The sequence below is a fragment of the Archocentrus centrarchus genome, chromosome 19 (assembly GCF_007364275.1).
Source record: "Archocentrus centrarchus isolate MPI-CPG fArcCen1 chromosome 19, fArcCen1, whole genome shotgun sequence".
In the NCBI taxonomy this organism is placed as follows: Eukaryota; Metazoa; Chordata; class Actinopteri; order Cichliformes; family Cichlidae; genus Archocentrus; species Archocentrus centrarchus.
In genome coordinates this window covers 10581135-10608182 of record NC_044364.1, presented here as the reverse complement: position 1 = coordinate 10608182, position 27048 = coordinate 10581135, and the positions used below count along the sequence as shown (strand labels likewise).

Sequence of the window (27048 nt, the reverse complement as noted above, 5' to 3'; positions counted from 1 at the left end):
CTCTGGAGAAAAGATAAGACAAAGATTGAGCTATTTGGTCACAATGACCATTGGTAAAAGTGATGGTTTGAAACCTAAGAACACTGTACCAACTGTCACGCATGGTGGTGGTAGCATCATGCTTTGGGGCTGTTTTGCTGCCAGTGGCACGTTGCTCAAAGTGGATGGAATAAAAGAGGACTACCTCCAACTTCTTCTTAAAAGCCCAAAGTTACCATAACATTCATGGCCATGATGAGTGGATATAAACTTTTGACTACAACCGTATTCATCAAACAGAAAGCTAATTGAGTATCTTTTAAGGAGCACAGTAAAGTCCTGTAACCTCACGCAGCGATAACCAGATATCAGCTGTTTAATGTAAAATGAATTAGGAAGCATCTTGCATTATTAGTTCCCCTTTGTGTATTTATATAATAAAAGTTAAACCTGTTATGGTAAAGATTATTGGCAGCAGAGGAAGTTTACCACTACAGCAGCTGTTTCTTATCACCTCTTTTTGACCAGTTGTCTGTATTGAAATACACTGACTGCCTCATTTAGTAAGGCTTAAGCACTCTGGACCAGGGAGTACTTACCTCACAGTCCTTCCAGTTTTCAAGTTTTCTCATAAAAACAAAAAAAATATATCTTTCTGTGCAATATGCGCACTGCTTTCTTTCCAACCATCATGTAGCACAGCATGATGATCTGAAAGGATAATTTATCAAGGAAAGAAATTACTCAAATGACATACATCGATATGAATGAAGCACAGATAAATGAAACTTTATTTCAGCTTTCATTAGGTTTACAAGTTTTGGCACTACATTGTTTTATACCGTCAGAGAAACGTTGGCACACACATTTGTACCCATGAAAACTTTATTAACAGTGACAAAAGTACAGTTGTCCACAAACCAATGCATGCATTACACACAGATATATTGCGATCACACAGTACAATACAGATAAGAGAAAAAATATATATAATTTACTAATTTACAGAAGCATTTCTGTTCCAATTAAATGAAGACATTGTTCAGCTGCAGGAGATGACAGATTCACCTGCGCTTTGCAGGGATAACAACATTTCCACTGGTTGCGACGGGGATTAGGACCCTTCGCTGGTCCATGCGAAGATATTTTTCAATAAGCACTTCCACTGGCACCTTGTCATTCACATAACCCTGCCTGCAAATTTAAAAACACATACTGGTTAAGTTGCACGTTATAAAATTAATGTGAAAAGCTCTCATTACATTCAGATTTATCCTCCAAACTAAACAGAGCTCAACATTGCCATCTAGAGGTCAGAATTTAAATATATATGTATTTAAATAAATGTTTACATGTTTGCTCCACAATGTTATATAGTAATGTTATATTCAGCCTCTTCAACCTCTCCAAAGAGGCTTCTTAATGCAGTTTTATGGATTATGGAGTTCACTAAATGGAAGGTTGGAGCTTATACAAGATAAAATAAAAGTAGACATTTATAAAAAAAAAAAAAAAAAAGGCCCACAGTAACTGTCAGAATCTGAGCATTCATGTTATTTCAGGGACACAAGAAAAGGCAGTTTAGGACCAAATAAGAGGTGTCTTTTTGAAGTGGTATCTAAGATTGTTTAAGGGAAAAAATCTAGAAGGTTTTTATGGCATTAAAGATGCCTGATTGTAAAAAGTCTCAGATTCTGGCCTAAAACTGTGTGAGAGAGCAAACAGTGCCCTGATACCTTTTCAGTAGAAGCTCAACGTCCTCGATCTCTATGGTTTTTCTCTTTGCGTGGAGAGCATATGTCTCCAAATCCTCAGCTAGCCGGTCAAAGAACTTATCCATTCTGTTAAAATGACAACATATCTCAGTCATATGTTAACATGCAGTCAGCATGCAGTTGTCACAGCGACAAAGAGACACTGCAAGCGATCTATGGTGAAACACAGTGAGTTACTTGCATTTCATTCAGGACAGGGTAAACATCTGCAGAGACTTTTGTTTTGGCAAAGTGCTTGAAGACGCCCATGAGGTAGCTCTTAGGAAGGGCTGTTTCCTTCTTGGACATGCTCGTCTTCCTCACTCGCCTCTGCTTAGGTTTAGCTGCTGGTAAAGATTCTTTTGTACCACTGGTACTGGTAGAAATATCAAGAGAGACGGTCACTTACAAACATTGCTGAAAAAAAAATCTACATAATGAAACAGGTTTATGTTAAGAGATCAGATGTACCAGTGCCAAAATAGCAACTTTTTTCTATCCAAAATACCCAGAACTTTTCCCCTGAGGGAAAAGTTCCTTCACTCCACTGTTTATCTCAGTTTTGACTGTGGTGAAGACACACTAAAATACTCAAAAACCTGTGCTTATAACTGCATTTAACCACCAAGCACTGGTTAAAAGATTTCAGGGCCACTCAGATATACATATCCTCCCCAAAGAAACCCAAAGTGTGGAACATACAAAATTTTTTTAAGCATAGTAGGAAGTGCACCTTACCTGGCCTGAACATTTTTTAAAACAGAAGGTGATGACAATGGATCAGGGCGATTCAAGTTCATTTTCTCTCTGACGAAAAATGGAGTCTTGCAGGGGAATTCTGAAGGCATCAGAAAACAGCCGTTTTAGTTGTTCTGAACATCTAAATAAATTAAAAGCACATGTTAAAGAGAAACTAACCTTCATTCTCTTCATCATCTCCTTCATCCTCTGATTCTTCTTCTGGTTCGACAGCATCCTGATCTGGAGCTTCTTCAGAGAAAGCTTCACTCCCACCCTCTTCGATGTCATATGTTCCCTCTGGAGGAGGAAATGAGTTCTCCTTGTCAGCATCAGGCTTATTCTCTGTCCCAGAGGCACCTGCCTGTCCTTCTGTTGAAGATTCGACCAAGTCAGGGTCTCTAGCATGAGCCTGACCACTCTCAAGGCTCCCGATTTCAAAGCTGCTGTGCAGATCAAGAGTGCCCTGTGCTTCGGACTTGGCATCAAAACATCCTACAAAACAACACAAACAGTATTTATTATCAACAAGACCACTGTGAAATTCCAGATCTCAGTAATGATAACATGCAATGATGATATTAACCTTTTTTTTCCTGCCTTATTTAGCCTATCCCTCCATTTACTACTTACGGTAAATAATCACAAAGTAAGCACAATGTATGTATTACCCATGTTTATAAACAAAATCATTGGCAGTATTATTTGATAATGTTTACCCAGATGCAAATGCCAAATATTCACTGCTTTCATGTTCTCAGAGGATTTGCTCTAAAATTAATCAGGTTTTGGGTTCTGCTGGTTGGACAAAACAAGCAGATTTCATCTTGAGTTCCAGGAACCTTTGCTCAGAATTTTAAATTCTAAATAAATTATAGTTTTTTTTGTTTGTTTGTTTTTTTTTTACCTGCCACTGTGGCATTAGTGAAATCTTCTGCTGCCTCATTAACAGGCATGATGAGACCACCCTCAGAGAGATGAGCCCTTCGGCTGACGTGTTCCAAATCATGTTGCAGCTGTTCTGATGCCTCCTCTCCCTTTTCACTGTTGATGAGCTCACAATCGTCTTCATCCTGAGACATGGCCACGTCCTCATTTGTCTCAGACTGAGGACTAACTTCAACATCCTCTTCAGGTAGGGCTGCTGCAGCTTCATCAGTTTGATATCCAGCTGTACCTTCCTCCTCCTCTTCTTCAGTTTGAAAGTCTGGTGCAACCTCTTCTTCCTCAGACTGAGAACTTGTTTCATCATCCTCTTCAGACTGAAAACCAGTATGAGATTCTCCTGCACCCTCCTCCTCTTCTTCTTCAGTCTGAGACTGAGCCAGATTCTCATCCTCTTCAGATTGAGAACCTGCTTCATCACCCTTTTCAGACTGGGAATCAGCTGCACCTCCATCACTGTGAGAGTCAACTACAACTTCCACCTCCTCTTCTTCAGTTTTAGAGTCTGCTGCAGCCTCCTCTTCCTCTGCCTGTGACCCTGCTTCAATACCGTCTTCGGGTTGAGAATCAGGGACATGTTCCTCTTCACTTTGAGCTTCTACTCGGTTCTCACCTTCTTCAAATTGAGCTGCGTCACTTACACTAGTCTGAGATTCAACTACATCTTCCTCTCCCGCAGATTTTGCCACCATTGCAACATCTTCAGGTTGACCATAAACTGTTCTCCTCCCTTCCTTCTTTTCAGATTCATCTTCACTTGGAAATACATCCATCAGTTGGTCAGTTTCCAGCTTGCTCTGCTTCTTCAGCTCCATCTCCCTCTGCAGTTGAGATGCCATGACTGTAGGTTTGTCCTGAGTCGCAACAGTGGAAAAGTTGGAGGTCATGGCCTCAGGCTGGGCGTAGAGAGCAGTGTTGCAGTTCACAATATCAGCTGTGATATCTGGTTCGCTAAGTTTGCTTAGGCCCAAAGTGATGCCCTCAGACTCAGCAGACTCACTGAAGTCCTGCTGCGCTGGTGCAAAGCTGCTCACACCTAGGTGACAGAGAGAAAGAAAAATGAGGGGGAAATAAAGAACAGCTGCATACAGCCTACAGTTCTTTCCCTATATGTACACTTCTCTATTTGCTATACATATATACAGCTGCTTCCTATATACATTTGGTTCGTTGCACTTGTGTTCTCATTTAGCTAGGCTGGAGTGTTAAATTTCCACACACGGGTAGTTTTTGCAATGACCCTCTGGAGAATTTACAATTTTCACCAGCAGCACATTCCCTGTGGGCGGGCTGAATCGTTGTTGGATGTATGCTGCCTGGTTAAATAAAGGTTACACAGCCCCGTTACACCATCTTGTGGTACAAAGTAGTATTACAGAAACGTACTACCCAATCTACTTCAACTTCAGTTAGCCTCCTTTTCAGCACCACACTTTTTGACACAAAGTCATAGCAGCTGTTTCTTCACATTCTAGTGATAGCTGTATTTACTGAATCGTTTTTACTTGCGTTGATTTACGAAATGCACCTTACAGTGCGCAAGAGAGGTGAAGAAGAGAGCGCAGGCAGGTGGTGTAGGTGGAGACAAGTGTTGGGGTGCTATGATGTATGGTTTGGAGACAGCGACACTGACAAAAAGACAGGAGGCAGAGCTGAAGATGTTAAGATTTCCATTGGGAGAGAAACATTGGGTGAGTACATCAGAGAGACAGTCCAGTTTGAGCTGTTTGGAGACAAAGTTAACAGAGGAAAGGCTGAGATGGTTTGGACATGTGCAGAGGAGGGACAGCGGGTATATTGGACAAAAGATGTTGAAGATGGAGCTACCAGGCAAGAAAAAAAGGGGAAGACCACAGCGAAGATTAATGGATGTAGTGAAGGAGGACATGCGGAGGGTTGGTGTGACAGAAGAGGATGATAGGGATAGAGTGAGATGGAGGCAGATCATCTGCTGTGGCAACCCCTAAAGAGAGCAGCCAAAAGAAAACGACGACCTTTAAAGTGACTCCATAGCACGTCAGACTACACCGATAATTCTCAAGGTGATATAGCCTGGTAATCAAACTATTTGGTACTTAATCAGTAACAAAAATGTGTACAATTATATGATATATTTCCAGTAGACTTTCCATGTTTTGCAGCATAAGGTTGTATGGCTGCTACACCTCAGAACAAAATCTTAGGGAAAATTAGAAGATTGTAATGAGTATTTGATTGCAAGTATTCACCTCTCATCTGCCGTTTATCTACAGCAGCACCAAATTCTTCATCTGAGATTTTTCGACGATTAGAAACTCTTCTCTGCAGGCCTCTTTTCTCAGTCTTTGCATCAACGAAGGGTGTCTTTAAAGTCAAGGAAGTGGAGCTGAAAAACAGATTGGACAAGCAAGATGGTATTCACTGTTCACAAAGTGTAAATCTGATTGTGGGTTTGATGCCTCATCACAAATCAATATTTTGCATTTTTTTGCAGCATTTACCTCAACACAGATAGTGATGAATTGTCATCTACTGACTCCTCAGTTTCCTCACCAGTATCTGGAAGCACAAGTATCCAACATAGATGGTAAGTGTTCATATAGCTGCAAAAATTATATTGAAAAATGAATGCTCTACAATAACACACTTATAAAACCTCATTTTCATTCAGTGAAGCTCTTCAATACTAATTTCAATCTTACCATCTCCAGCTTTAAGTCGTTTTTCAAAAGCTGTTACGTTAAGACTCCTGCGCGGTCTCTTTCGGCTCAGTCCCTTTGCAGTGCTGGCTGCATGGCCAATCGTTACATCAGGCAGGTCCAGCCCTGACAGCTCCATACTGAAAGTCAAGAAAACACAGTTGTTAAAAATGTAACATAATTCAGCCCACTATCAACAAACATGCAAAAAAGGTTTATTTCCCCAAGATTAGTGCAGCTAAGGGAAACACTGCTCTAAGTACTTCCAAAATGCTAGGATCATCCTGCAACACACAGCTCACCTAGGACGTGCTCTGGAGATGGTGGAGTTGGCCGAAGGCGGCTCTGGCTCTTCAGAGGTCCCTTTCGCATGAACCACAGGGGATTTCACCGGCTCTGAAAAACAAAACATATAAGTAGGGCTGCATAAAACGATTATTTTAGTAATCGAGTATTCTATCGATTATTCCAGCGATTAATCGAGTAATCGGATAAGAAATACTTTTTTTTATTAACAGTTTATCTGCATATTTTAACTTCCGTAATGCAGTTTCTCGCCATATGAACAAACAGCGGTGAATGGAGCAGCTACAAAGTTCTCTTTTCTTCACCTTAACACTTGCTGATCAGGTGCTTGATGAAGGACCTCCAGCTGTTTCACAGATTTAATGGTGGTTACTAAAAGAATAAGCTGCTGTTTTGGACGCTGGAAAAACGTTTCCTTTTTCACTACTTGAGCTCACCGTCACAGCTTCGCCTCTTTGCGCTTGCGCAGTTAAAACCGCTGCCTGCTATGAGTGTTTTGAAAAACTAGCCATGGCGCATGTGTGAGTAATGTTGTAATGCTTTGTATTCACAAGCATTCTCGAAAATACGTTTCTACTGCAGGTCTATATTTAGTCACTAATAAGGGATTAAAGTATAAAAAATATTTTGAAGGAGTCCCTCGGTCCTGGGGGGCGGGCCTTCCGGTACCGAACCATCGCTAGTGCTAATGGCCCGCGCTCGCTAGCAAACCAGTTCTGGTAGCTACAGCTGAAGTAAAGACAAAAATAGCAGCTGAAATTCTCAGCGAGCACAACACACACAGACACACAGAGAGCAGTGGAGGCGTGGAAATGCATGTCAGCAACAGTTGCCACCCGTCCCGTAAAGTACGGAACCCCGCATGTTACGGAGCCGTATTCCACGGAGTCCCGTAACATGCCGTGTTCTGTATTTTACGAGACAGGTGGCAACTCTAGTGATGATCCACTCTGTGTTAAATGAAATCCATCGCAGCGACGGAGAGCTTTTTAGAATGTGTGCTTGTGTATACGTGAGTGATTCACACTCCAGTCCAGTAGGTGGCGGTAATGCAGTTCTATGTTGGTTTGCCAGCCCCCAATAAACCCACAAAAAAAACGTCAGCACTAATGCTGCTAATGCTAGTGAGGAGCGCCGCTTACACCGAGACAGCTGAGTGCTGCAGAGTTTAAACGAAGCATCGACACAGTAAATTTGTGTCGATAAATTTTTAGAATCGATTTAATCGAGTTAATCGATGAATCGTTGCAGCCCTACATATAAGCCAAAGGAGAAAAAAACAGCTAAAACAAACAAACAGAGAGGCTAGCTCACGTACCTGTCCGCAAGACGTTCATGAGTACGTGTCTAGGAGTGTCTCCATCATTTATCAGTACTGAAGAAGATGTGGCAGGCATGTTTATCTTTTTAAGCACAAGTGAGGTAGTCCTCCTTTTAGTGGCCAGGAGATATTTTCTGGTTATACTCTAGAAAAAAAGGAGTTCAAGTTTAAGAGTCAAATCATGCTTATGAAGAGAAAATACCCTGCCCACCTTCCTCCTTACCTCATGAAGCTTCTGTCTCATGCTGCGCCTCAGGATCTCCTGAGGAGTCTGGGCACCAGCATCTTTCTTGCTGAGTCTACTACTGCTCCGGGCCCCGCTGCTACTCGGTTCCTGGGAATCACTGGAGACAAGCCATTATATGATTACTGAATACTGGATACAAAGTCACTGACACTAATGAGTAACAGAAGGTTATGAAGACAACGTCTTTTCTATACGTTAGTCATCTATGGTTCAAAGCACCAATGAACATGACTTTGGTGGCTCTTTCCCAGTACCTGCTTGTGACAGGCGTCCTTGGTGGCTCGGTGGTGAGAATATGTTTCAGCAGGACCCGAGCAGACAAGTCCTCCGTGGGATCCATTGAGTCAGCTGATTAGCTGAGCGTAGCTAACAGACGTTTGCGAATAGTTAAACGTCAAAAGTGTCAGCCGAATGGTTTTCCCAACAACGATGAGTCCAAACAAGGGGTGATAAACTGAGGTCAGTGTCGTTTATTTCAGCTTCCAACAAAAAAATATTACTCATCCTCTGCTACATGCCTTCTGTTGTCTGTTTCAACGGATTCGCTTCTCAAACGGTCCCGCGTTATTTTTAAGTGAAACCTCGCGAGAACAGAGGTTTGTCTTGAAACGTCGCGATAACGCCACCTACAACACAGTTTGCTTCCAACACTGAAAAAAAAAAGAAAATTATATATATATATATATATATATATATATATATATATATATATATATATATATATATATATATATATATATATATGGGAATCACCTTGTTGGTGCAAAAATACCATTTCGTTTTTAAACTGTTATCACTGGCATATTTTGTGGATTCAACTAATGAAATGGGAACAAATTATGTGATTTTTTTAATCGGACTTAAAGTTAAAATTGGTTCTTTGCTAAGTTGTCTGTTATACAGATGTGGACAAAATTGTTGGTACCTTTCTGTTGAAGAATCACCGAAATAACTTGAAACTAACAAAAGTAGTAATAAATAAAAATTGTGTTCTGATACCTGCAATATTTTATGTGTAAACACAAAAACCAAAGCCATAACCAGCCGATGGGGGGCTGTCTCCCAAGTGGTGATGTCCCTGACATGGAAAACAATATTGTAATTAAATCAAGGCCATGCCACAGCTGCTTTCCACAATGACCTTAAGGCATGACCAGAAATGACCCTCTGACTCAGATTTGTGTAAGTGTTGTGTTTAGAAAGGCTTTTTTTTTTTTTCCAATAGAGCCAAGTCTAGCTTCACCCTCAGATTACGGATTTGCTAGCTTTGACCACTCACTGTAGTTTCTTAACTATTAGAGAAAACTGAAACATGTTCCTGTGGGTTTGTTGTACTATTCAACAACTGCAGAACCATCACTTTTGAGGAATCTACTACTGCATATTTCCATCTGTTTTCTTCCACTTATCCAATTCAGCTACCATAGGGCGAGAGGCAGGGTACAACCTGGACAGGTCACCAGTCTGACACAGAAACAACCACTCACACCTATGGGCAATTTAGAATCACCAATTAACCTAACCCCACTAACTGCATGTCTTTGGACTGTGGGAGGAAGCCAGAGTACCTGGAGAGAACATGCAAACTCCACACAGAAATGCCCTGGCCATGTAGCAGTTTTATCATTTAGAAGTTGTCTAGAAACGTGCAAGTTGGTTACTTTAAAGGAGGAAGTAGCTGGCAAGCAATAACCAGTGTGTTTCTGAGAGAGATGTGCATCAAATAAAGCTATATACGTTATAAGCAAACATCAAGAGGCACTTGTTCTTATAGTCTCAAAATCTAATATAGTTTCTTTGCATATCACCAAATGAGTACATTTCTGCTGCACGGATTGAGATGAAACATGCAAAGGCAGACGTGAAAGATTTAAATAGTTTAATAATTTATGGCACAGCAAACTGATAATTATATTCAACAATCAGTAAAACAGGTGATTGCCTGTTTCATTCATAGTCATTTATTAGTAAATAATTGCTTTCCCTACACACTGGAAATAAACCTTCATTTGCTGTCATAGGCTTGTTTGTATTTGGCAAAAAACAAACAAACAAAGCAGTGCAAAGGCTCCTCAAATGGATGGCAATGGCACAGACACAGGTGGCTTAGAAGTCTGGCCTGTCCTTCTTCAACTTGGAGTAATCCATGTTTACTGCAAAAAGCTGAACACACACACACACACACACACACACACAGAAATAAATATGCATTATCATATGACTGCAGAGATATGGACTTTGAGGCAAGATAACAGGAAAGATATGGCCTGTCCTTTGCAGAAACATGGCAACACTTTAACCTGACATAAAGGATTAAGAAAAAACGTGCAGAAGGCTCGTACTTTGTACTGCTCATTGGGCTCCAGTTTGTTCCAGGGTTCTGGGTTGTTCTTGTGATCCCATCTGAAGACAAGAGAAAAACTTCTGAGTTAAAAAAAACACATCCCTGAGAAACCAAGGAAACTAAAAATGCCTTCTTTTCTATCTATTTAAATAGTCTTGGATACTTACGACACGTCTGGGTTTTTCAGAGCCGCCCTGGTCAAGGCCAGCACACTCATGGTTGCCCCTCCACTTATAAAGATGAAGAGCGGGATCAACTTTGAACAAAGAACATCAGTCATTGAATAAATCACTATTTGTCTTCCAGTGGGGCAAAAAAAAGGAAATTATATGCAGATTTGAAGGAAAAAAAAAAAAAGTAGGCACATTTTCCACCTTGAGTTTAGGATGAAGATGGCAGAAGCTACACGGGAATGAATAAGCTTGCTTTTGGTTTGTGGAAGTCTTACCAGCCAGAAGTCTTGGTTACCAGATGGCAGAAACTAAAACTGCAGATATAAAGGATGGCAACAAACAAGATGGATTCTGCTTTCCTCTACAGCACCAGATCTGGCAGCATTTCCTGTGTGGTGCCAGTTATTCAGCTGCTGCCATGAACAGCCTTACTGAGTGTGTTTCTATGTTTGATCTAAAGACCAAAGTTTTAATGATTAAAAAGATGATTTTAGATCTTATTCTGCTTTTTGATTGTTTCATGCTTCCCAAACACGTGTAGGACTCACTTAATTCCTATTGTGTGTTACCAAAACATGTGTCTTATTAAGGGCAAAGATTTGCTGTCCCTGCTCATATTACTGCACTTTGACCCTGTCCACAGTTGCATGTGTCTTTTAGCTATTAATACAACCAGGGTGACTTTTTTCCACCTTGTTCATTGGGAATAAATGGGCATTTTTACCCAAAGAGACTTGCTGAGGCAGTATTACTTTTTATTGTAACAGTCTGTCACGTGATTCCGTGCTATAGAACGCGCATCATTTCCATACTGGTATTGTTATCCCTATTTAAACAATGAATTGTTTCCACCAGCAGGGACCTGACAGGCTGTTCAGTGACCGAGCAGGAGGGAACAAAGCATTTCCAACCAGCGGTCTATTAATATGGATAAAGCATTTCACCCTGTCGTCCTTGGAGAAATGAGCTCTCACATGCATTTCTTTGGCCTTCACTCAGGCTAATATGGAAACTACTCAACCGCTATACGTGCCGCCACCAACCACTTACATGGCTGCAGACGCCCACTAAAGTGAAATACGCAGCCCCACCCCTCTAGATTTGAACCTTTACATTATAATTATTATAATATGTCGGTAACAATATTGGCTCTTCAATGTATCACGCCTAATCCGAGCAGGTGATGCAGTTGCCGGATTCTGCGGACATCAGAGCGCAAAAAACAAATCTTGACATAAAGAGGGTGCCGGGAGGGGATCTGTAAGCTTTCACAGTATTACGGGACTATAAGTAATAAAAAAAATAAATAAAAAAATGTGGCTATAATGAGGCAAAGTTGTTTTTAGCCATCTGTTTTTATTTTCCCGAAATCTGTGCGTCTGTCGAGGAATTTGACATTTTCGCACTCAAAGCTCTACATGAAAAGATTTTTGCCCCTTTAAAAAAAACAAACCATTTTCCAAACGTGTACTTACTTCAGGGTGGCTGTGTGTGAATAAACGATATAAATAAATAAAGGCTTTCCAGAGCATTAATAGCTGATCCCACATCGGATAATTAAGGAGAGGAAAAACGGGAGCGCACGTACAGCCGCACCGCGTCCTCACGGCGCTTCAGAGAGGCACGTTTCAATGTCATTATAGGCTAGTAATAATCATCATTATAAAGAAGTGGCTGAGACTTACAGCTGGGTGGCTCTTGACCTGCTTAACGACGATCCCCAACAGTGAAGACATGGTGGACAATCCTGCCGCTGACAGGCTCCGTTAAAGTGAATATCTGCGGGCAAAAAGGCGCGCCTCAGCAGAAGATCTCCTGCTGTTTCCTACAGGCCCAAACGTACACTGAACTGCACACCACCTCCACAAGCTGCTGTCGACCAATCCCACAATGCAACGAAACAGCAGCGTGAATCCACCTGGGCCGTATCTCATATGAACTCGAGCATCCCTAGACGCCTATTAGTCCGCCGATGTCTTCATTTTGGGCTGCACAAGTGAATTTTAAACCCTTTGTCGCCATTGTATTTATTTTAAACAGTTACAGTAGAAGTCAGACCGTTCAGATTCCAAACGACTCGCGCAATAATCAAATACAAATAGGAAATGACTGAGGGAGGTCTCACCACATCATGCTTAAAGAATCCTCAAAGTTGTTTGTCAAGTTGCGATGGGATTTGTGGGCGTTTTCGTTTTATGAGCTTATCTGGTTCAAGTTAGATTTACAATTACACCAAACATCCTTAATTAAAAAAAAAGTCCCCAACTGCCAAGAATGGTTTCATTTTCAGTTCTGTGACGGCTGCACAAATATCTGCTGCTTGCATCAATTCTTCATTATTCACAACTGCACAGTGCCTAGGATATGATTAAAAGATACTTTGTCATCAAGTAGACTTACCAGCCACTTTATTAGGTATACCTGTTCATTAACCAAATATGTAATCAGTCAATCACATGGCAGAAACTCGGTGCATTTAGGCATGTAGACATGGTTAACAAGACCTGCTGAGGTTCAAACTGAGCAACAGAATGGGGAAGAAAAATGATTTAAGTGACTGGGATTTTCCTGCACTGCCATCTCTTGGGTTTACAGAGAATGGTCTGAAAAAGAAAATATCCACTGAGCAGCTCTCCGGGTGAAAATGTCTTCCAGATGTCAGAGAAGAATGGCCAGACTCCTTTTAGCTGATAGGAAGTCAACAGTAACTCAAGCAACTACACGTTACAATCAAGGTATGCAGAAGAGCATCTCTAAAAACAGATGGGCTACAGTGGCAGAAAACCACACCGGGTACCACTCGTGTCAGCTAACAGGAAACTGAGGCTAAAAGTCACGCAGGCTCACCAAAAATGGCAGATTGCTTCGATGAGTCTTGATTCAGATGGCAGGGTCTGCATTTGGCATAAACATCCTGTCTTGTCTCAAAAGTTATGGTTGCTGGGGGTGGTGTAATTTGGGGGGGGGGGGGGGGGGGGGGGGGGCACTCTTTGGACCCTTTAATATTGACTAAGCATCATTAAAATGCCACATCCTGAGTATCGCTGTTGATGTATGTCCATTGCTTTATGACCAGTGTACTCATCTTGTGATGGATAACCCACCATGTCAAATGTCAGATCATCTCAAACTGGTTACTTAAACATGACAATGAGTTCACTGTACTCAAATGGCCATCAGTCTCACCAGATCTCAATATGGGTGCACATTTGGGATGGGGTAGAACAGGAGAGTCACATCATGGATGCGATAAGCCAACAAATCTGCAGCAACGGTGTGACACCATCATGTCAATATGGACCAAAATCCGAGGAATGTTTCCAGCACTTTGTTGAATCTGTGCCATGATAAATGGACAGAGGTGAAGGCAAAAGGGGGTCCAACTAGATACTAGCAAGATGTACCTAATGAAGAAGCCAGTGAGTGTATATGCACCATCAGGGCAAAAATGATATTTTAATTAACAAATGCTTTCACTACCAAAAATCTGCTTTAACAAAAACTACGCAACACTGTGCAGTGTGCCAAATGTAAAACTGAAGAAACCAATGTGAACTTTAAGACGAGAGGAAATTACAGCTATAAACTGCTGAATTGCAGAAACAGACGAGTAGAAGTGTCACAGTCTTAGCCTGCAATCACCACACTTATTTCAGTCTGCTGGTTATCAATTTTTTTTTCCCTAAATACCAGAAAACAGTGAAGATTCCAGTGCATGGTGACCTGCTGATGTTATATGATCCAAAAAAGTCACAAGTCCTCACAGAATGCTTTAAAACCTTTGCTTGAAAAAGGACTGAGGAATTTAAAAAATAAATAAATAAATCAACTGTTTCAGCATCAGTTTCTAGCATTTTCATTCCCCTCCCCATTTTAAATTAGTATTCCAATATGTTTTTTAAAAAAGATGCAACACATGGAAGCAGTTAAGAAGCTGCTTCCATGTGTTGCATGGAAGCAGCTTCTTAACTGTGGGATAAATGGAAAGTTAGTACAGGCACAGGAATTTACACTGACGGAGTCACTCCATGTATCACAGGGTGAATTCAACCCAGAGGATTAAGAGCTACAATTTAAAATGAATGCAACACACACAAGACATTTCACCATTATGTATTTATGTGGACAAAACACAGAACCTGAGATAACAGCACATCCCCAGTATCCACAATGGGGAAGAGGGAGGAAAAAAAAAAAAAAAAAAAAACTGGAAAATTGACAATTATTTGGAATAAGAACATTTCAGTCCATCAGCATTTAATAAAACTGGGAGATGTTAGTCTCAACAGTCAACTTTAAATTGACATCCAAACAGAATAGTCAGAGACTGACTTATGGGAAAGAAAAAAAAAAACAAAAAAAAAAAAAAACACAACTTGACCACCACCATGTAAAACCCTCTGCTGGAAGTGCATAAGAATCCACCCAATACAATATCACATGTAACATCTGCCTCAGTTATATGACAGAGCAAAACTAAAAATGATAAGAGTCTTGTAGCTTATGTTGCAGGTATTTGAAAAAGATGTTAAAAAAAAAAAAAAAACTACACTTACATTTACAATGAAGTACAAAAGTGAATATAAAAATAAGAATTGCGACTCAAAAGTAGTAGTTCAACTTGTGCAAACATGTCTGCGAGAAAATAAAAACTATATGATCGTTAGCTTGTCAGAACAAAATGAACATCTTCAGGGAAACTGAGCACAGGTCTATCCCACTAAAACTGGTTAGGTAGTCAGCTAGGGCTGTGAAACCTCAGAACTAAACACAACCGAGCGCACGTCTACAACGTCAATCAACAACAACAGGTCACTTTTTTTGCACATAAAGATAAAATAAAAATGGACTGCTTCTAGAAGCAAGAACGCATGTGCTAAAGCCATTAGGTACTGATGCTGCCCAAAATTCTACATCTAGAAAATTCCCTTTACTCTACAACAATCAAAATTTGATCATTTTCCTTTAAATCAGGTAAATATAAAAAAGTACCCACTGATTTGTCGTGCTTCGTACACTAGTGATGGGTGTGAGGAAATAAGTGAATAGATAAATATCTTTGAATACTTAAAGATGGGGGGGGGGGATAACAGATGCAAAGTTTAAAAATGAGGAACAGTATCAAATAGGAAACTCTGTGCAGGAAGTAAGCAGTCAAACTTATCAAGTGACAGTTTAGAGCAGAATAAGTGAGCAGTCCTGCTTTAAGACAGCCCCATGTCTCAATCATTTTTGGCCAAGAGAAATGTAAATATCTTTGGGTAATAATAACAGAGCCAAATTATTTTACTTTAGAAATGTCACAATTCCAGGAAACCCAAAACAAGCAGCATAGAAAGAATTTTCCTTGGCAGTGTGACTCATTTTAACATTAAGCCCTCTTCAGACATCCAGTCATTTCCATTTAATCTCACTGTGTCAGCTTAATATCTGAATGAGTGTCCCGGGCATTTTCCCTCCTACATTTGTGACAACTTTTACTGGTTCAGATTTACCAACATTTATGGATCACTTACGACATGACAGTGAAACCCTGATTACGACGGCTCTCATGCATTCTTTGTTGGTTGCTCGGCTCACTAAACAACAACAAGTAGCACATGAACGGCATTTTGCCTGTTACTAGTTTGTATCAACACTAGATTATTCCTCCAGTAAGCATTTTCACTATTCCTGATTCAAAAGCAGCTCTCCCAGCAGCACATACACATGACCTGTTTTTGGTAACAGCTGTGCAAGATTTAAGCCTTCAAAAGTATGGTTACCTTTAACCAGAGTTGATGCTGGAAATACAGATTCAAAAGTCATTTGCAGGTGTGACAAATGTCAAGCGTGCACCAAAGCTGTCATAGGCAAGTCTGAATGAATTTGATAAACATTAATGTAAAACTTATCATGTCTCATTGGCAGAAAGCTGTTAATGGTTTGCTGCTGTTGACAATGTGTGAAATGGGCAATAATGTTATTTGCTTGTATCTGTATAGCAAAAAAAATGAGCTAAGAAGAAGGGGGCATCATCTAGATGTCTGTCCCAGACCACTCTGTTCATTTCCAAACAAACGATCTGCAGCTGATTTTATAAAGCAAGGCCCTCTCCGGAGCTTTCTCCCATCACTGTGGTAGCTGCAGGAGGATCTGGAGGAGTGGCCCGGTTGCTAGAGGACATTGCCTGGCCAATGCCTGTTCCCTGGTTCATGCCAAAGCTTCTGAACAACACGTCCATGGAGGGGAGCAGGGGCTTAGGGAGGCTGACGGGGCAAAATGCTGAACCCCCATAGGGGGTGAAGTTTACCTTGTTGGGGTCTGGGCAAGAGGAGATGAAGGCTGTCTTGTGCTTTTGTGGAGCGCTACAGAATAAAAGGAGAAGGGCTGTGAGGCCAAACTTGTATCCACTGAAGTGACAGAGTTTGGTTACATTCAGCGTAGACAGTCACTTCTTAACTGCTGTGTCACATATGACTCCAAAAATCAAATGAGTCAATAAATCCTTGTGCTTACGTGTCAAAGTTCATGAGGCTTTACTTGAACAAGACTCAAACTAGAAGCTATGGACCCCACAAAAAGAGAAAAACTAAAAACAAGCAATAAAATTTACCAGTAATTTCACAGTATAATATCCAGACTGAGTTAAAAATGAGGGCTTAAAATGCTTCAGTGCTGACAACATAGTGTTGCAACATCATCTTGTCAGCTGGCAGAACAAAACTCCCAAGCTAAACAAGCAAACTGTTCAGAGGTGGGATTGTTGTTACATCTACAGTTAACTCTACAAACTCGGTCTAACCAAGTGCCAAGGTAAAGAGCTGAATCAACTACGACCAAAACTAATACAATAACTTAATGGAAATCAAATTAAACTTGAGGTAAAAGCTCTCTGCTAGTTTATTTTTCTACCATTTATTTTGGCCACCAGAGGGCATCCACATCCTGGCAGGGGAAACTGACAGCAGTGAGTATACAGTATTTGTCTAATTATGGTATTTCTCTCTCCAGAGTTGACTCATCCATCTCCCTCTAGCATGCAAATCCCACATGTGACACAAAGCAAAAAAACTACCTGATCTCCTCCCACACTCTGACCCTTTCACAGCCCTCTGGAGGCTCTCTCTGGAAGCAGCAGCTTTTGTTGGGCCCTGGAGATGAGGAGTTCAGAAGAGGAGAGGGGTCAGCCTCATTCTGGGAGGAGAACGGAGACAGGAAGCCACTGTCATTTGAGCCTGAAAACAGGAGGAGGGGGAAAAAAAAAAAAAAAGTGTATATTAAATCTAAATATTAGATTTTATGTCTTGAGTGGATGCAACAACAGTTTGCTTCCTAATAAGTCTCCATTTACGAGATGTAACAAAAAACTAGACATGATTTAAATTCATCCGACCCCCATCAACATCAGCTTCTCATTTTCTCTCAAATCGTCAAAACAATCAAACTGTCCTGATTTTCTTGCAAAGACTGACTGCTGAAGCTGAGAGCTGGGCCATTCATAGGATTTGCACTTTCACCCATTTTCCCAAAATTCAATAAATTCAATCTACAATCTCGATTTCAACATGAAAGATTTCAAGGTGATGCCGGATCATTCATACATTGCTGAATCTGTGATGTCAGAAAGAACATATAAAGAATTTCTAGGTGAGGGGGAAAAGTGGTTGATATAAAAACTAAGATAACTACAACTTTAGTCCATCTAGTCAGCACCCAAAAAAAAAGAACTTCCACAGCTAATAAAAATGACACTTCAGCCCACATTTGCATTTTGCAGATGCTACATTTTCATCTGAGCTGAACTGTGTAACTGAAACCACCATGAAGTTATAGATCATTGCTGCCATTCTGTGACTACACATGAAACACACTTAACAGCCACTTTATTAGATACACTTGTTCAACAGCTCAACAATGATCTAGTCAGCCAATCACAAGGCAGCAGTTTAATGCACTTAGACAAGATGACCAGCTGAAGTTCAAACTCAGCACCAGAATGGGGAACAAAGATTATTTTAAGCAACTTTGCATCTGGCATGCTTGTTGGAACCAGACGGGATGGTCTGAGCATTTCAAAAACTGCTGATCTACTGGGATTTTTCCCCACATCATCATCTTTAGGCTTTACAATGAACAGAAAAATAAAATATCCAGTGAGCAGCAATTCTCTGGGGCAAACTATCATGTTGATGCCAAAGGTCAGGGGAAAAAAAAAAAAAAAAAAAAAAAAAAGGTTAAACTGCTTTGAGCTCATTGAAAAGCAACAGTAACTCAAATAACCACTGGTTACAACCAAGGTATGCAGAAAAGCATCTCTGAATGCACAGCATATTGAATCTTGAAGCAGATGGTTTCAGCAGCAGAAGACCACACTGGGTGCTATTCCTGCCAGGTAAGAACAGAAAACTAACTGCAGTTCATACGGGCTCACCAGAATTGGACAACTGAAGATTAGAAAAGCGTTGCCTGGTTGGAAGAGCCAATTTCTGCTGCAACATTTGGTTAGTAGGGACAGAATTTGGCATAAACATGAATGGATCTGTCCTGCCTTGTATTAACATGCTGCTGCTGCTGGTTGCGTAATACCTTGAGGAATATTTTCTTGGCACACTTTGGGCTTCTTAGCATCAACTGAGCATTGTTCAAAAGCCACAGCCTACCTGAGGATTGTTACTTACTATATCCATCCCTTCATGATTACACAGGGTGTGTCACAAAGCTGAAATCATCTGAACATGACATTTCAATATGGACCAAAAACTGAGGAATGCTTCCAGCACAACTTTTACCACAAAGAATTAAGGCAGTTCTAAAGGTAAAAGTAGGTCGAGCCCAGTACTACCAGGGTGTACCTAATAAAGTGGAATGTAGTGAATGCATGTCCTTCTGCAGAATCTACCAAATAAAGAAAAAAGGCAGCTTTCATGTTTGTACTGACTTGAATGTAGATTTGAAACATTTAAATCTTGATATAAAAGTCTGACAAGCTAACCTTGGTGCAGGTCTAGAGGAGCATCTACTGAGCTGGGCTGAGAGGTGCAGATGTAGTTGGGGGAAGAGCAGGGTGAGGAGGTGGTGGAGACTGACAACGGAGGCGTGGTGGCGGGGTCGCTCTGAGATCCGCTGCTGCAGCTCTGCAGAGGCACCGGAGCCCGGTGACCGTCTGGAACCTCGAGCAGCTGTCGAGACAGGAAACTGCACTGTTTACATTGTTTAATTAAAAACCAATGTAAAATTTTACATCAGAAAACTGTGTGCACCACCATTAAAACCCACCTTTCTTCACAAATGAAACAATGCCTAAATATTTTCACATGTGCATGCTGTGTAACCTAGCATGTGTGGGCTCTGCAAGTGATAATTACCCTTTGTAATTGATGTAGTGACTGGCTGATGAACATGCCTTCCAGCTCCTGGTTGAGGCCCTCCACACTACAGCGCAGGGGAGGGACCAGTGTAGACAAGGGAGCAGGGGGGATGGGAATAGGCTGAGTCTGAGCACACAAACAAGTGAACACAATTGCATTACTCTTTAGAGCCAAACAAGACAACTTTTTTTTTTTTTTAATTTATTTTAAAAAGTTCCCTTTGCTTTCTTTAGTTTCCTTATTTTCTGAAGAAAATCAGGCTAAGCTTTTTTTCATTGTTACTTTTAAAACAAATCCTGAAGCATTCTTACTTTTTCAATGCACACCGGCTATAAACAGGCATTCAAGAGTCATTTCCTTCAGATATTACTAAAATGCAACAGGCTCGATGCCGATAATCAAAGTGACAGATGTCTTTATAAACTGCATGGGTTTGTCTCATCACCACAGCCCAGTGGAGTATGGGACCACAACAGCTGTGCTGAAAAGCAGAACTGTGCATTACTATGTGAAAAGCAGAAGCAAGCACAATGTAGCGATCTTCCTGTTGCCCCAGTGTTTTATTTCATCCACTTCCTGCAAAGACCTGCTTAGCTATGTGCTCTTGTGAATGCATGACAAATGCAAATCAGTGACATTTGTCAAGAGATTGCACAGATGGGGAAAAAAAAAAAAAAAAAAAAAAAAAAAAAAAAAAAAAACAACAACAAATAAAACAAACAAAATTACCTCTGAAAACAGCAGTACTAAAGCATCTAGTCAGTCATTTGGTGTTCTCATGTGTGCCGATGATGCTAAGGTACCTGAGCAGTTCCAAGGCTACGACCCCCTTGAGGATAGCGCCGCTGGCAGTCTTTGTCATGTCCTCCTGAGACTGTAGGTTTGCTGCCCTGATGCAGTTGCTGTTTTAGTTTAGCAATCTGCAACAAACAAACAGGTTAATCAGCCTGTACATGCAAACACAAAGAGGGGGTTCTTTATACCTTCATGTCACATTTAGTATCAACAAAACAAGACTTTTTTTTTTAAGCACATTATTCATTAAAATATATTGGAGCAGTGAGGCTTTGGTGAAAAGTATAAAAAAGGGAACATTGTATATGACCTCATTGGTCTCCTGTTGCTCAATAACAGCAACAATAATAACAATCAATAAAACTCAATCCTTCAAGAACTTGCCCTTTGTAATTAAAATTTTTTTTTTTTTTTTAAAGATAAAGTTTAGCAAAGCTGAGCACTACAAATATGTTATGCAATCCAACGCTAAACAGACCCCTCTCAGATGCTCAGCGCTGCCCCATGATGCTGATCGCTTGTGGCTGCTGCTACCTCTCCTGCTGTGGGATCTGTCTGACCATGAGTCTGGGGTCTGTGTAGGAAAGAAAGCAGCCATTAGAACTGATGTTCTTCAAATGCAATCACTTGTCTTTAATGAGCATTTATTCAATATTTTGGTCTAAAGCTGTCATACGTATGATCGTGTATGCAAAACCTATGGCAAAGCTATATAGACTTGTTTGAGGAGTTTCTCCAGGTACCTAAAACAATAGCGTAGGCGCTAATAAATGGATAACAGTGACATTTAAAAAAAATAGAAAAATAAAAAAAATCCGCAGATTGGGCACGCAACCAAAAAACAAACAAAAAAACAAACAAAAAAAACTTTTAGCCTCATTTTTATAATACTTGTTTTGTTTGCCTTCTGTGCAAGCTAGATACAATTAGAGTCCATTACATATGGCATTCATTTTCAGACACGTCACAAGTATGATAAAACATGAGAAAATATTTCACACATGCTGGTATTCACAGCATGAAATAAATTCCAGCAACCCAGACCAGTAAAAGCAGGCATCACACTGGTGAGAGATTCTGCTTCTTGAGTGGTAATTCACTTATCCCCCGCCCCCCTCTCCACAGGCGTGTCATTAATGCTCAAATCATGGCGGCTCAATTGTGATCTGTGTTGACTTTACGTGTAGCTAGCTGGCTGATGCGTGCACCTTAAAGGAACCAGCATGGTTGTGCGTTGTTCTACGCAAAGATTTGATGACCTCCATTTAGATGTTGTAGCTGTGTACTGTCACCAGGGGGCAGTGTCAGAACTATGAGGAATAACTGGCCTGGGGGCTACTCCTGTGGGTGCTGCTTAGCTTAGCCCCTGCTGTGGAGGAGAGTGAAGTCATAACAGGCAAGTACAGTTTTTTGTAATGAGAGTAACAACTGTCCACTGTAGCCACAAATGGCTTTTCTGGTCCTTGGCTATCTTTTCCCTTCACACTTCTTCCTCTTTCTGGTAGACTTCACCATCTGTCCCTTCCTGCCCAAGCCTATTTTTCAGCCAGAGCGCATCATCATCCCTGCCAAGCTGCAAACTGTTGACTGTTTTTGAAGGACTGCAAAAAAGCACATCTGCATAGAGTGCATACCCATAACCCTCCTCTCCGTGTAGCAAACGGCCTCAAACGCAGTACCATGAATTCTGCTTTTAAGCACCAGGCATCATTGCATGATGGAGGGTTGTAGGGTGCGACCCAAGTCCACACGCAGTACCATCTGCTGTCACCTAAAGACACCATCAGAAACATGTGGAACACTTTCATGTTTGGGTTCTCCCTCTGCAGAGACAACGTGCTACACAAGTTGGCAGCAATACAGGTCAGCAAATCCCACATTAGACTACATGGGTTAAATGTGATAGTTTAAAATTGAGCCCAGCTTAATACACGAAACAGGTCACGTACAAGTGACATTACAGCAACACTTCACATAATTTACCACTCGTTTCACACTTGGTACAGGATCAGCTTGTCATGCTTAAAAGGCTGACATGCACCCACATCGCACCATCCACACCCACAGACTCTTGTCACACTTGCAGACGAGCTAAAGAGCAGGAGAAACCGAAAAACAAAGACTGAGGGAGGGAGGGAGGATGTGGGCAACCAAAATGCAGTGGCGAGTGCCTGCACGGAGCAGAGGATGGGTGCAGCCAAAAAGGCCTCGTCAGCTGACTTCAGGGACTGTTCTCGTGGCTGTAGTTCTCACTCTAATTGCTGTGCAAGCACCGGACACCCCCACCACAACCAACAACCCTAACCTCCACCTTGTAGCAACTTCTTTCTCTGCAAGAAGTGCAAGCTAATCTTCTGATGTGACCCAACCCCCATCTGCTCCCCTAAAATAAAACAAAACAAAGAGCTCTAAATAGGGAAGCATCATTGATAAATCCATTCCATTCATTTTCAAATTCATACTTATAATTCCCACACTTGAAAGCATTCTTCAGTGTGGAGCTGACCTGGGTGGATTTGTCCTGGCGAGGCACGCAGCTCTGGCCCTCTGGTTCTTTGGGCCAGTGTCCCTGCAGGTATGGCCCGATGATGGCATCGAGCGACATGGTCCGCCTCATGCCGGGGCTCAGCTGGTGGGACCTGGCCTTTCTAGCTGTTCGTGTCAGAGAGAACTTTTTATTTAATTTTTTTTTAATTTACAGAACATTTAAAAATAATCTGCACAATTGTTTTTCACCAGGACTTTTGCAGCACATAGTGTCAGGCACTTATTTTAAACATATTGCATCACCTTCATATCAGAAAGCCACATATGTAATGTTACTTTTAATACACAAAGTCTATTTTTAAAGGTTTTAATGCCATTAAAGCAAGGTTTAAGTAACTTCATGACAGTTATCTACAGGAGGACTGAGATGATGATGATGACGACACTTATGCCCCTTAAAAATGAGCAAAAATGCTCTTTCGGCCCGTAAAATACTGAAAATAGCTTGAATTTAAAGATATTGAAGTCTAGATGTCAGTTAATTGACAAGGAGAATTACATAAAATATAAAATGTCAATACAAAAATAGCTACAGTGTGTAAATATACCAGTAAAGGCAGCCAAGTTAACATAAAAACACATTAAAATGCACCCCTCTAACCATAAGACAACTTATTTTGAAGGTTGTGCTACAGATGAAGAAGGTGCAGTTTATTTTATGCTTGGATGCGGGTACAAATTTGCCCCTTTTACTGAGAACTTACTATCTCAAGTTTGAAGTTATTATCTAAACTGTGCAAATGCTTTACTGGGAAACTAGCAGATAAAGCTGCTGTGCAACTTACGCAGGGCAGAAGAAATGCGTAACCCAGCGCTTAACTCATCCGTCGATCATGATACTACATAAATTCATACGTGTATGGATGGTGAAAAGGTGTTGAGCTCATACCTGGCTTCCCATCTGTCCGGCTGGGTCGAGGTTTGCTGGCCAGCTGATAGGGAACAGTTGCCTTCATCGGCTGCGGACCCAAAGCAGCATGTCTGGTGTGTCCAGCTCCACTTCGGCCAGACATCCTTACAGTCTCAAATCTGGGTCCAATTAACTTAAATCACTGTTATTAGCAGTGGCTGTCCTGCCTGGTAGAGATGTGGGGGCGCTCTGGTGGTGGTGGTGGCTGGCTAAAGTTACCAGCTGCAACTCTTTCTCCTCTGGTGGTGATGATGACTACTCAAAAAAACCGTTACAAATCTCACTTTTGAGTACCAGCAACACCAAACTCGACAAATAAAACGTTAATACGAGCTTGTTTTTCACGTCTTCGCCGCTGATAATACTTTTTTTTTTTTTGCTGCCTTGTGTGGCGAGTTAGCAGCCTAGCAAGCAAAGTTTCTTTGTGAGGATGTTGAGATATTTCACCCCGTTGTCGAAGGAGGAAGCAGCTCCAGTTTCAAAAAGTCACTTTTACGTCAGCTCCCACGGCTTCCGAGCAAACTTTAAAGTGTGTTTCATAACAATTTGTCGGGCCAGAGCGTGTTGTTTTGGTGGCTGTGAAGGATGCAAGGCGAGCACAGTTGGCTAACCCTTCGCGTTCTTGTTTCAACGCAAACTCCAAACACTTCCAGCACCACGCTGGTGTGGATTTAATTATGTAGGTGGGTGGACCCGCACGCTCTGATCTCACTTTTGATTGGTTGGGAAGCCTCTGTTTCCAATCTCATTGGTCAGCGTGTCATCAATCCTTCAAATCTAGGGCCATAGAATTTGCTTCAGTTCATATCTCATATTGCCTGATTTTCGACGTTAAATGCGTTTTGAAATATCAAATTCAACACTTTTAAACTAGGAAAAAGACTACTGTGGCCATAACCTTGACACTGGAATCACACGAACAGCATACATTAATGCGGCAGAGGTAGTTTACAATTTGTACTGCTATTTGGGCCATGTATTAAAGGGCCATGCCAGAGCCTTTCTGTCCTTTCTTATAAACATTAGTGGTGTAGAAAGATCCTCTCAATTGAAAGCAACAACATATCATATTAGCAGAATATGATTACTGTTGTACTGTCTCACTTTAAATATGTAGTAGTAAATAATATAAATATGCAAAGTGCTTAGTTTGCAAAGCTCCCAAATAAAAGTTGCTGAATAAAGAGTAAAATGATTTCCTCCGAGTGAAGTAAAATAACATAAAAGTTGAAATATTCATGTAAAGTAGGCTTCTGAGAGGGCCATAGAAATGCATATAGTTATAGTTTCCACCCCTGGAAATGATATACATTTTTTGTAGTTTTTGTTATGCATTGTATCATGACATTGCAAAGCAGCCACACCTTCAGATGCAAAGAGAAATGAAGAATAAACATACAGTCCTTTATGCAGTAAATATAAAAAAGTACTACTAAATATATAAAATATATACAAAGTATTGTGATAAGGCAATATGGTAACAAAAAGTGGTCAAAGTACTGGGGTGGGCTGGATTGTAGCCATAGGTGCAGAGGGGCAAACAGCAGCCAACCCAGTATTGACTCAGAGTGAGTGAATGAATGGAGGAGAAGTAAGAGTCAAGTTTCACTGTCTGTTGGCGATTTGTGAGAAAATCCTGTGGGATGTGGGATGATTGTGTTGAAGGCTGAGCTACTGTCAATTAAAAGTATTCTCAAGTAACTCCCCCCGTGTTTTAGGAGGGTCAGCACAGGGTGGAGAGCTGTGGCTATGGCATCTTCAGTGGACCGGTTTGCTTTGTAGGCAACTTGGTGTGCGTCAAAGGTGGAAGGGAGACAGGCTTTGATGTAATGTGAATCCTCTCAAAGGACTTCATCGCAAGAGATGTAAGCGCTATAGGGCAGTAGGCGCTGAAACTGTCAGTGGCTGATTTTTTTGGGGTACATGAGTGATTGTTGCAGACACACGCCTGAGTACCCACCTCACTTGATGTTCCTGTAGGGTGACTGTCGGGCTTCTGGCATCTGCAGGGGCTGAGGGGATAAGGCTAAGTGCTGTTGTGATGCCTCAAAGTGTGCAAAGAAGCAGTTCAGTTCCTCTGTCAGTGACATATTTTCATATATTTTTTGTCTTCCCCTCCACTGGTTTCTATTCACTGCAGTACAACCGTAAAAAATATGCTCAATTTGCTTAATTTATCCAATGTAAATATCACACACCATACACATTTTTTGTTACTTCCTTTCTTACAGCAGGGCTCTTCAACTCCAGGCCTTGAGAGCCCCTGTCCTGCAGGTTTTAGATGTGTCTGCTTCAACACACCTGAGTCAAATATAGAAGTCATTAGCAGGACTCTGGAGAACTTGACTGCATACTGAGGAGGTAATTCAGCCATTTGATTCAGGTGCGTTGGGTCAGGGACACATCTAAAACCTGCAGGACAGGGGCTCTCGAGGCCTGGAGTTGAAGAGCCCTGGTCTACTGTGTATTACCTGATGCCTATAGTGTTATGTGACAAAAAAATGCAGACTTAGCTAGGCACAGTTACTCAGCCAAAGTGAATCAAACCAAACTTTGAAGAGGTTGCTTTTACATCTTCACACTGTCCAAAATATGTCAACACCAAAGGATGAATAAGGGTGGAGAAATATAAACAACTTTCAACAGGGTAGCATGATTTGCAGAGCTGTTAGCTGTGGTATAAAGTACATGTTATTTGTATTAAATGGGCTCAAACATGCAACTCCCCTTCTGAGCAGTCATCTTAATGTTTCATCATCAGCTTCATTCATTTATTTGTAAGCTAATTTTCCTTCATGCAATCCTGAGGCCCAGCTGGGCGTGTGTGCACCATCTGGGTGGACTGTGAAGTGGTTATGGGTGGTGTTTGTGCATATGTGTGTACGTCTGTGAGACAGTGTGCGTTGTGGAAGATAAATATCCTGACTGTGTAAAAAGGGAGTGCCAATGGTGGGACAGAAG

At 41.2% G+C, this 27048-nt stretch overlaps 3 protein-coding genes across 3 annotated transcripts; all 3 read right to left on the bottom strand.

Annotated features, from left to right (window-relative positions):
- Positions 1-791: 791 nt before the first annotated feature.
- On the bottom strand, positions 792-8554 carry cenpt (centromere protein T). The gene is made up of 13 exons (XM_030755437.1): positions 8223-8554; positions 7945-8065; positions 7719-7866; positions 6397-6490; positions 6098-6234; positions 5897-5954; positions 5645-5781; positions 3379-4452; positions 2652-2966; positions 2472-2571; positions 1936-2109; positions 1716-1820; positions 792-1173 (listed from the first exon to the last, which is right to left on the bottom strand). The coding sequence occupies exons 1-13, from the start codon at positions 8306-8308 to the stop codon at positions 1044-1046; spliced, it is 2679 nt and encodes an 892-aa protein (XP_030611297.1). The 5' UTR covers positions 8309-8554; the 3' UTR covers positions 792-1043.
- Positions 8555-9860: 1306 nt separating this feature from the next.
- On the bottom strand, positions 9861-12553 carry LOC115798555 (cytochrome c oxidase subunit NDUFA4-like). Its single transcript, XM_030755438.1, has 4 exons — positions 12171-12553; positions 10480-10568; positions 10311-10371; positions 9861-10131 (listed from the first exon to the last, which is right to left on the bottom strand). The coding sequence occupies exons 1-4, from the start codon at positions 12219-12221 to the stop codon at positions 10075-10077; spliced, it is 258 nt and encodes an 85-aa protein (XP_030611298.1). The 5' UTR covers positions 12222-12553; the 3' UTR covers positions 9861-10074.
- Positions 12554-14666: 2113 nt separating this feature from the next.
- On the bottom strand, positions 14667-24745 carry LOC115798537 (protein FAM117A-like). The gene is made up of 8 exons (XM_030755411.1): positions 24067-24745; positions 23137-23282; positions 21109-21204; positions 20639-20755; positions 19833-19961; positions 19460-19646; positions 17543-17702; positions 14667-16832 (listed from the first exon to the last, which is right to left on the bottom strand). Exons 1-8 carry the CDS (start codon positions 24188-24190, stop codon positions 16562-16564), a joined length of 1230 nt encoding a protein of 409 aa, XP_030611271.1. The 5' UTR covers positions 24191-24745; the 3' UTR covers positions 14667-16561.
- Between the last annotated feature and the right edge of the window lie 2303 nt (positions 24746-27048).

Coding starts and splice junctions, on each gene's coding strand:
- LOC115798537 (XM_030755411.1), bottom strand. CDS start 24,190: ATGTCTGGCCGAAGTGGAGCTGGACACACCAGACATGCTGCTTTGGGT. Junction 23,283..24,066: donor CCGGACAGATGGGAAGCCAG/GTATGAGCTCAA, acceptor TGACACGAACAG/CTAGAAAGGCCAGGTCCCAC. Junction 19,647..19,832: donor CACTACATCAATTACAAAGG/GTAATTATCACT, acceptor CTGTCTCGACAG/CTGCTCGAGGTTCCAGACGG.
- LOC115798555 (XM_030755438.1), bottom strand. CDS start 12,221: ATGTCTTCACTGTTGGGGATCGTCGTTAAGCAGGTCAAGAGCCACCCA. Junction 10,569..12,170: donor AGGTCAAGAGCCACCCAGCT/GTAAGTCTCAGC, acceptor CTTTGTTCAAAG/TTGATCCCGCTCTTCATCTT. Junction 10,132..10,310: donor AGCCCAATGAGCAGTACAAA/GTACGAGCCTTC, acceptor GTGTGTGTTCAG/CTTTTTGCAGTAAACATGGA.
- cenpt (XM_030755437.1), bottom strand. CDS start 8,308: ATGGATCCCACGGAGGACTTGTCTGCTCGGGTCCTGCTGAAACATATT. Junction 8,066..8,222: donor AGGACGCCTGTCACAAGCAG/GTACTGGGAAAG, acceptor GCTTGTCTCCAG/TGATTCCCAGGAACCGAGTA. Junction 1,821..1,935: donor TACCCTGTCCTGAATGAAAT/GCAAGTAACTCA, acceptor TCATTTTAACAG/AATGGATAAGTTCTTTGACC.